The following is a 10,521-nucleotide window of genomic DNA, read 5'->3' on the forward strand; positions in this document are numbered from 1 at the left end:
CCTGACTATGATGCCGTACTATTACACTGACTTGAGACCTGAGAGACCCCCCCCCTCTCTTGAGACATCCCCCCCCCCCTCTTGAGACACCCCCCCCCTCTCTCTCTTGAGACACCCCCCCCCCCTCCTCGCTTGTTTCCTGACTATGATGCCGTACTATTACACTCTGACTTGAGACCTGAGAGACCCCCCCCTCTCTTGAGACATCCCCCCCCCCCCCTCTTGAGACCCCCCCCCCCTCTCTCTCTCTCTTGAGACACCCCCCCCCCCCTCCTCGCTTGTTTCCTGACTATGATGCTGTACTATTACACTCTGACTTGAGACCTGAGAGACCCCCCCCCTCTCTTGAGACACCCCCCCCCTCTCTTGAGACACCCCCCCCCTCTCTTGAGGACCCCCCCCCTCTAATGAGACCCCCCCCCCTCTCTCTTGAGACACCCCCCCCCCCCCCCTCTCTTGAGACCCCCCCCCCCTCTCTTGAGACCCCCCCCCCCCCTCTCTTGAGGACCCCCCCCCTCTCTCTTGAGACCCCCCCCCCCCCCCCCTCTCTCTCTTGAGACCCCCCCCCCCTCTCCCCCCCCCCCCCTCTCTCTCTCTCTTGAGACACCCCCCTCTCCCTCTCTCTCTTGAGACCCCCCCCCCCCCCTCTCTCTCTCTTGAGACCCCCCCCCCTCTCTTGAGGACCCCCCCCCCCCTCTCTCTCTCTCTCTTGAGACACCCCCCCTCTCCCTCTCTCTCTCGAGACACCCCCCCCCCACCCCACTTCTCTCCCTCCCCACTTGTTTCCTGACTCTTCATAACTTTTCTGTCTAAATCGTAAAGGTGTAAAAGGTATAAAAAGATATACGTAGATGTAAATGTAATACTGTAGATTTTTTTTGTAGTTGAACCTGCTACTTTCCGTACTGCTTGCTGCCTATGTCATTATTACACCACAGCAGGCAGGCCAGATGTTGCTCTCAGTACCTTCAGAATAAAACGGATATATATACACAGTTCCCCTTTTCCCCAAACAACAAGCACCAGAAGGTGGGGTAGAGGGTTTTTTTCTCTTTTTTTGTTTGAGGATTGTTACAGAACAACAGAAGTCGTAGCAACATCACCAACTGTTGATCACTGTGGAGACCTGCAAAAGATGCAGTCCTTACTGGCATAACTGGAAGTGAACCTCCCCTCTGTGATTTTTGTGGACATCCCTTAAGCATATTCTATCTTGCCCTGCTCTTAGACGGAAAACAGTTTTTTAAAGAAGATACTATTCTTGGTATTTTTAGTAAGGTCCCACCTTTTAAAGGTTTTAAACTTTTTAAAATGTATTGATGTGACCAAACTTATTTAATGTATTTATTCAATTATTTATATCATTGTTGATTTTTAATGTGAAGTGAATTTTATTACCTGTACTGGCCATGAAATAGCCACAGTTGCATATTTGGCCATAAATGTAAACAAACAAACAAACAAACCTTACTGGCACTGCCGTCACAGCTGTCCTTACTGCCACTGTTATTGCCCCCTTCACCTCACATGCACAGGAAATGTTGCACTGGGGGGGAAGAGCGTCCATTCACAATCACTCAGAACCGGATCGTGTTACCGCTAATGCTGTCCACAAGCGAGCACAAACACGCTGTTTACTGATGGAGCTGTTTGTTCAGTCAAGGGGAAGCTGTGACAGAGGACATTGATGTGGATGGGGAGGGGGGTTGGTGTGGTGTGTTGGGTTGGGTTATGTGTCGTTGATGCTGGCTGCATGACTCTTTCAGCTAAATTGCTCCCCCACGTTGCGTTGTTGCAGGTTGAATAAATAGTCACGGACAAGAACGGGAGCAGGTTCACTCGAGGAAGACTCCATGCGACAGGGGTGTGGACAGGAGCCAGTGTGTTGTGTTGTATTGCTGATGCTGGGCGGCTCTATCACCTAATAGTTCTGTGTAGCTCCCCAGGTTAAATACGTGTTCACAGACAAAACAAACGTGAAGGGGTTCAGTCAAGGAAGCGTCCATGCGACGTGTGTGGGTAGGAGGTCGAGTGGTGTGATGTATTGTTGATGTTGGGGGCAAGGAGGGTCTTTAAGGGACGCCTCTGCTTTGCGTTGCAGGTTGAGTACGTGTTCACGGACAAAATGGTTAATGGGCACAGTTGAGAAAGCCTGGATTGACTGCGTTGTTGACCAGATTGTTGTGTTTTATTGTTGTTGATTCTGACTGGGTTATTCAGCTAATGCGTTTTGCTTTGTTGTGTTGTGTTGTCTTGCAGGTGGAGTACGTGTTCACGGACAAGACGGGAACGCTGACGGAGAACAACATGGAGTTCATCGAGTGCTGCGTGGACGGCCACGTGTACGTGCCTCACGCCATCTGCAACGGCCAGGTCATGGCGGCCGCGGCGGGCATCGACATGATCGACTCGTCGCCTGGCGCCGAGAGCAGGGTAGGTCACGTCACCGACTGTGTCACTGTGGAATAGTATCGAGCTGTGGGCACTTGGGTTCCGTTCAAGACATACAGGGGTTTAGGTGGCAGAGAGAGAGACATAGTGTATGTTAGGGCTGTAACGATGCACCCAACTGGCGATTCGGTTCATTTCACGATTTTTGACCTACGGTTTGATACAGCCCACGATTTTTAAAATCTATCTTTTTGATGATCGTTTATAGGTTTATAACGCAATCACATCGTACCATGTGGTTGTTTTTTGGACTGAACGGTAACAGAACTTTTAAAGGGCATATCACTATACTGCCTTTTTGTATCACGATACAGTATCGTAACTCTGTGTATCACAATTTCTCAGTTCGATACAATATCGTTACAGCCCTAGTGTATGTGTATGTGCATATGTGATGAGGGAGGAAGAGATGTAATATATATACAGCAGAGTATGTGTGCGTGCGTGCGCGCGCGTGCGTGCATGCATGGATGCCTGTGCGTGTGTGTCTGTATGTGTGCGTGTGTGTGTGTCTGTGTGTGTGTTTGAAATTGTGTGTTGGTGCAGAGAACATGGTAAGTGACGTCAGTGCCACTGTGCGATGTGCTGTACCTGTCTGCACGTCTGTTCAGGAAGGAGGGTGGTGATGGACTAAATGTAGTACTGTTTGCACATCTTTTAACATTATAAACGATGTTGATGTTTGTGCCCGGGTGACGTCACTGCCACTGCGTGACTGTGTCACCTCTCAGTGACTGTTGTTGAGCGTGATGGATTTCCTTCATAGTAAGGCTCTCCGCACCCTGGTTCAGCCAAAATACAGAGTACTGCTCTGCCAACGTTAGATTCCACTGTTTTCTGCACAACCCTGTACTCTGGGGCCGAAGTCCGGACATCGGCGGAAATGTGCGGGGTTGTATACAAAACAGTGGAATCATACGTTGGGAGAGAGCAGTGCTGCGTGCTTTGGTGGAACAGGTGTGTGGAAGCTCAAAAGCCGGGCTCAAACTACACGACTATCGTGCCGATTCTCGGCTGAAAACGCCCCTTACGACAATCGCTGGAACGTTACCCACCAGGACCATCGCGAGCGATTGTCGGGAAAGATTTCCTCGTCGTGAGTGACGTTCTAAGATATAAATTTGGCAGCTCAAAGAGTCGCCGATCGCAAATCGTAGAAATCAAACAGTGTTTGATATTTGCGACTGGAAATAGAACGTCGGGCATTGTCTCGGTGACTGCGAGCAGCGACAAGATTGACAGTTGCGATTCTCTTCTAGTGTGCGGTGCACCCCGACGCCAAAATCGGACACACAATCGCTAGTCGTGTAGTTTGAGCCTGGCTTAAGTCATTTCTAAAAGCTTCTGCGATGTTAAATTAAATGGATTGTAGAAAGGATATGCATAGGTAACTCACCGTTTTATGGTATATAGCCATTACCACGTTATATGTACATTTACCCAACCTATTGTTTTACACTCCAATTGCCCTTCACCACGGCTCCTATTGAACAGGTCCTATAAAGCTTCAGTAAACCACTATAACCCCTAGCCAGCCAGTCAGTAAGGCCATACAGGTGAAACAACATCAGCTTAAATCCTGAAAGGTTTTTTTATAGTATGTGGTGTATATAGGGAGAGAGAGAGCACCAAGGAGTGTGTGGTTGTGATCTCCATAAAAGATGTGAGTTTCTCCCAGACCGTGCGAGGAAAGGGGAGCGCTTTTATTGTGTGCAGTCGGATGCCGTGCTGTGACTGCCGTCTAAGAGCTGTGAGTGAACGATGCCACGCTAGCCTGGGAACTCCCATACTGCCTTTAGTTCTACACAATCGTTTCGATCTGAAAGACAGTATGGCGAGGATGACTCATAACGTACAAGATCATGGGATCTGTGTCATAATGGCCAAGCATTCCGACCTTAACAGTTTCTGCCCAACTGCCCAATCAGAGAGCAGGGCAGTGTGTCATAATAGCCAAGTATTCCGGCCCCATATGGAATTTACAATAGGCAACTCCCCAGACCTAATCTCACTTCTGATTAGTTCTGGTGTTAACCAGGCAAATGCCACGCTGCTTTGGAGCTGAAACCAATGCGGTTTTGGGATAAAGACGACAGACAGACTGACTGACTGACAGGCGGGCGGAGGATGCATTAACATGGGCCGTGCAAAGCCGGCGTCTGAATAAGCCAGACAAATTAGAGTCCGTCTCACGTTACCCGATTATTATACGCATGGTGAAGCTGCTGATTGAAGCGACCACAGCCACATCTCAATGAAGTAGTAGTGCACATCCTGAAAAAAACCTCATATTTCCGCATTTCAAAAGTAAAACATTTTCAGCATATAAATTCTCTTGACGCACGCTTACTGTATAATATATCAAACCTGAATACTGTGTGTAATTCAAAAAAGCTCAACATTTAGTCAGCCATAAAAAAATTACACCAGTAAAAATGTCAGCCCTCTAAAAAATATGCTCCTGTTTATTCCCTCGATATTTGAATTGCCCTCAAATTGCAATTGAACAACCCATTCCAGTTCATTGAGGAGGCACCTGAATATGAGAGCAGGTGAAGTAGAGAGACTATTTTTGGACGTGTGTGTGTGTGTGTGTGTGTGTGTGTGTGTGTGTGTGTGTGTGTGTGTGTGTGTGTGTGTGTGTGTGTGTGTGTGTGTGTGTGTGTGTGTGTGTGTGTGTGTGTGTGTGTGCTCGTTCTTATTATATTACAACACGCTTGGGTTGGTTTATTGTTAGTTCTTACCGAGTCAGCTAAAACTATGTCCAGCATATTGGCTTGGGTTCAGAGTGAGACTCATCTGTGTTCTGTTCCGTTCAGTTCTGGCGTGTGTGTGTGTGTGTGTGTGTGTGTGTGTGTGTGTGTGTGTGTGTGTGTGTGTGTGTGTGTGTGTGTGTGTGTGTGTGTGTGTGTGTGTGTGTGTGTGTGTGTCTGTGTGTGTGTGTCTGTGTCTGTGTCTGTGTGTGTGTCTGTGTGTCTGTGTCTGTGTGTCTGTGTGTGTGTGTGTGTCTGCTCTGGCCTGACTGGGAGAGAGAGAGAGAAAGAGAGAGAGAGAGAGAGAGAGAGAGAGAGAGACTCATCTGTGGCCCTGGCTGGGTCAGTGATACCCCTTTGAGACGGTCGCTTTGAAACGCCACCTGGAGATAGGGTGTCACCGCGGCCCTGTGCCCTGTGCCTGTGCTGTGGTGACCAGGGTGTGACACTGCTGTCGTCGCTGTGCTCATTGGCCGGCTGTGTCATCTTGCACTCCAGGAATGCATTAAATGAAACACTGCTGTCCTACCGCGTTGAGAGAGAGAGAGGCAGTTTGGGACTTGTAGTTTATATGTCACCAGCATGGTTAATTATTTTAATATGTATTGGTGGATTGTGTGTTGCTATTTTATTCATCCTGTATCACTATTTAACTGTCTGTCTCTGTGTGTCTGTCTGTCTGTCTGTCTGTCTGTCTGTCCGTCCGTCCGTCCGTCCGTCTGTCTGTCTGTGTGCTTGTGTCCCATAGGAGCATGAGGAGTTGTTCTTCCGTGCGGTGTGCCTGTGCCACACGGTGCAGGTGAAGGAGGAGGAGACGGTGGACGGCATCAAGAGGGGCATCCACCAGGGCAAGGCCACCTCCTTCTACATCTCCTCATCGCCCGACGAGGTGGCACTGGTGGAGGGCATGAAGAGGTGACTAGTTTATACAACCAACTCTCTATCTATCTATCGCTTTCTCTACTTTATCTCTCTCTCTCTCTCACTCACTCACTCACTCACTCACTCACTCACTCACTCACTCACTCACTCACTCACTCTCTCTCTCTCTCTCTCTCTCTCTCTCTCTCTCTCTCTCTATCTCTCTATGTCTCTCTTTCTCAACCCCATATTTGTCTACATATTTACATTACCCATTTAGACTCAATAATAGGGCATGCAGAGATGCTGCTCTTTTCTGTCTTTGTTTTGTTTTCTTTTCTTTTCTTTTCTTTCTTCTTTTCTGTCTTTATTTCCTCTTCTTGCCCCCTCTTCCTATATGGTTCTCCTGCTTCTACGTATGCATACTCCACATTACTGTCTTTCTCCTCCCCTGTCCTTCTCTTTCATTTTCTCTTTCACTACCTCATTGTGTCTTTCTTCCTTCCTATCGCTCCTTTCCTATCTCTCTCTCTCTCTCTCTCTCTCTCTCTCTCCGTCTCTCTCTCTCTCTCTCTCTCTCTCTCTCTCCGTCTCTCTCTCTCTCTCCTCTTCTCTTCTCTTTTTTATGTCTCACATTTGCAAGTCATACCCACTGACACATTTACAGCTCCACATTGACCGGGTCAGAGTGTTATTACTGTCACATAGCCAATCTCAGACACTCAAATACACAGTTATCTCTCTACACACACACACACACACACACACACACACACACACACACACACACACACACACACACACACACACACACACACACACACACACACACACACACACACACACACACACACACACACACACACACACACACACACACAGAGAAGGCTATGCTATCAGACACAATTGGCAGTAGATTGGTTGTCCACAAAGGGCCTCTGTGCTTAAGCTGAAAGCCTCCCCTGCCTGCCCATTCCATTGCCGCGCCCGATAAAGCCAAGCCGCCTTCATGTGACAGTTGCTGTGTGTGTGTGTGTGTGTGTGTGTGTGTGTGTGTGTGTGTGTGTGTGTGTGTGTGTGTGTGTGTGTGTGTGTGTGTGTGTGTGTGTGCGCGCGCGCGTGCGTGCGTGCGTGTGTGTGTGTGCAGGCATGTACGCACATGTGAGTGTGTGTGTGTATCTGCAATCATGTGCGCATTTTTGTGCGCTTGTGTGTGTGCATATTTGTATGTGTGTAGACTCGTCTGTGCGCATGTGTGTCTATGTGTGACCCTTCTCGTGCTGTGTGTGACCCTCCTTGTGCTGTGCTGTGCTGTGTGTGTCTTGCAGGCTGGGCTTCACCTATCTGCGTCTGAAGGACAGTCACATGGAGATCCTTAACAGGGACGACGAGATCGAGCGGTGAGTCAGACTCACTCAGAACATACCGTATTGTATTTCAAAATACCGCCTTGATGTAATATACTGGATTTTTTAATGACAGTGGTAGCAGGAAAATGCCCAGGCTGTTACAAAAGATGCAGTTCCTTGAGGCGTCAGACTATAACATGAACTGTGTACTGTACTTTCCAGACGAGAAGAATATGTTCTGACGATAGAGTGAAACTAGATATCATATTTCCAATTACCCAACAACAGTGGCGGAACAATTGCACACAGGGCCCCTGGACAAGACACTTATAGGGCCCCTTACACAGCTTGCCAAGCTCACAATAGGGCCCCCACCATCAATACGGGCCCAGGGGCAAGTGCCCTGCTCGCCCTCCCTATAGCTCCGCCCCTGCCCAACAGCACAGCCCCTACAAACTAGCCTTCGTTATCGCACCCTGGCAGCCACTCAGCTCGAAATCGAATCGATACAGGAACATGGCTGCGATACCAAGCCCTAACTCTTAAGAGCTCTGCATACTTAACGTGCGCACTTTGGCGCATTTGGCGCGAGAACCATTAAAATGTGGCAGACCATTCATAGTCAAAAGCGCCATTTACAGGCTTTTGCTTGCATTTTTGAAGTGTGCCCTCTGCTGTTCATGAGAGAAACGGCAGAATCTGTCGCAGAAATGGCAGAAACTAGCAGCTGGAGTTCTACAGATGTATAGCCTACAAATAGAAAGCCAAACACGACTGCTGTAGGGCTACCGAACGTCTGACGGCGCCGCGGCAGCTTGCGGAGGGGCGTGTGACTCTTGACTCTTGGGCGTGTGTCATTTTCAGCGTACGCCATCGTCGCGAGGGAGGTATGAATGAGGTTAGCGCCAGTTACGCAAAGTATGAATCCGCCTTTACTGATGCAATTACAGCACTAGTAGTAATGATATTACAAAGTTGAAACCATGTAACATCATACTACTGGTGTTGTAATTCATCTGTAAGCGTACTTCTACGGTACTTCTACTTTACACAACTCTGGAAATAGCCCAGCGTCTCTTACTTACGCACACTCCTTAAAAATACACATACGTCTGATACATCTCAGCCCACGATCATCACAGCGACGGTCAAGCAGGAGTTGTGGGCCATTGAGGGCGGAGGCCGGTGGGGGAGTAATTGGCATGAGGGGCAAAGGGGCAATACCAAATCTCCTAAGCTCTGTGGCATGGGGGTATTTAAAGGCTTGAGGAGTGTTAGAGCCCTCCCCACAAGTCTCTCATGCCCGTCCTCTTGATGTGGTGGCACTGTATGACACCAGTCACGAGCGGGGAGGGTGAGAATATTAGGGATGGCACAAACCGCACCGAAAACCGAAACCGTACAATTCACAAACATACCGAACCGAACCGTGCAATCCATTGCAAACCGCAATTCATGTACTGGCCAGAAAAATATATAAAACAGAGATTCTAGGAGTATCTTATCCAGTCTCGCTGATTAAAACATTGGCGTATAAGACCAAATCAGAGGATGACACAATTAAAATCATACCATTTTCACATTATAAGCCTATACAAACCATATGTAGGATATTTAGTGATAAGTCCGATTCTATTAGCCAGTGCACCATTTATCATGAACTAAAAAAAAAGAACCTTAGAGAACCGAAAACCATGACCTTGACACCGCGATATGAACCGAACCGTGAATTTTGTGAACCGTACCACTCCTAGAGAATATGGGTGATGAGAGATGGATGGGGGGAGGGGGCAGGGGTTGGTTGGTGGGCAAGGGATATGATACCCTAATATAATTGGTGAGGAAGGGTAGGAACGGCCTCAGGGCGGCGAGTAGGGGGGTGGAGATCACACATCACCCCTCAGCTCTCATTGCCCTACTCTTGATAGAGTGGTTTTAACGCAGTCACCCCTTCTTTTAATAGGGGCTTATTCATGCAGTCACGAGGGCTAGAGTGAGATATAAGTGCAGACCGTGTAGCATTGTAGCATGCTACATGGATACATTGACTTTCACTAGCTTAGCGACATATTCCCTCTTTTAACTTGTCTTAAAGCAAGACAACGCTTAACATGAAAAATAAGACACTTTTCCACCTTTATAAACCCCAGCCAACGCTTTTAACTGTATTAAGCCCCAAAATAGTGGCATACCCCTTTAAAGGGAGCCAGTGAAACTCCCTTTTCATCAACGTCATGACGCTGCATTGGGGCATTAGCTGGCGACTAGTCAGGGGAGCTGGTGTGTGTGTGTGTGTGTGTGTGTGTGTGCGCGCGTGCACGTGCGTGCGTGTGTGTGCGTGCGTGCGTGTGTGTGTGTGCGTGCGTGCATGCGTGCGTGCGTGCGTGCGTGCGTGCGTGCGTGCGTGCGTGTGTGTGTGTGTGTGTGCGCAAGCGCGCACGTGTGTGAAGACATTTGCCCTCTGCAGATCAAAGTCAAGGTGTGTAGAGATCCTTCGCCCTGCTGTCTGGGCTTTTCATGTGTGTAGGTCTGACAGCAACATGTTTGGCAGGAGAGACACAGAGTTCATATCCATCTTCTTTACCATTCATTTTATTTTTGTGTAGAGAATGACATTTCAAACGTTTGAGGTAGACCAAAGATCATCCAAATATCATTTTGTGGCTAGAGAAAAAAAACAATTATTTTGGAATTTCTTGGCATACTGTATATTGTCCAGAGCTGTGCACCACATTCTACATATAGCATAGTATTCAGTACCTCTATGAGACGTGAAAAACTCATTACATGTTTTCTTGCCTTTCATTTAAGGTTTGAACTGCTGGAGGTGCTGACCTTCGACTCCGTGAGGAGAAGAATGAGTGTCATAGTGCGATCCAGTACAGGTATGACTATGCAACTCAAACACAAATGGGTTTGGTTAATATGGTGCCATGGTGTGACTATGCACCAACACACATGGGTTCAGTTCAGTTCAGAAAACTTCTTTTGTTCCAACAATGGGCAATTGGTCTTGACAGTCCTAGTCTCAATCAATAAATAGTCAATAATAAATAGCACAAATAAAAAGGCCGAATAAAATATTATAAATTAAATGTAAGACAGAT

General features: G+C 47.9%; 1 protein-coding gene across 8 annotated transcripts in view; it reads left to right on the plus strand.

Moving 5' to 3' along the window:
* The window catches only part of atp11a (ATPase phospholipid transporting 11A), a 146,065-nt gene that overhangs the window by 81,741 nt on the left and 53,803 nt on the right, over positions 1–10,521 (plus strand). For all 8 annotated transcript variants that reach the window (XM_063212331.1, XM_063212333.1, XM_063212334.1 and 5 more), the window contains exons 13-16: positions 2,260–2,433; positions 5,953–6,119; positions 7,394–7,465; positions 10,226–10,299. In XM_063212331.1, the coding sequence (XP_063068401.1) occupies positions 2,260–2,433; positions 5,953–6,119; positions 7,394–7,465; positions 10,226–10,299 (487 nt within the window). The remainder of the gene's footprint in view (positions 1–2,259; positions 2,434–5,952; positions 6,120–7,393; positions 7,466–10,225; positions 10,300–10,521) is intronic.

This window comes from Engraulis encrasicolus, chromosome 12, assembly GCF_034702125.1.
Source record: "Engraulis encrasicolus isolate BLACKSEA-1 chromosome 12, IST_EnEncr_1.0, whole genome shotgun sequence".
Lineage (NCBI taxonomy): Eukaryota > Metazoa > Chordata > Actinopteri > Clupeiformes > Engraulidae > Engraulis > Engraulis encrasicolus.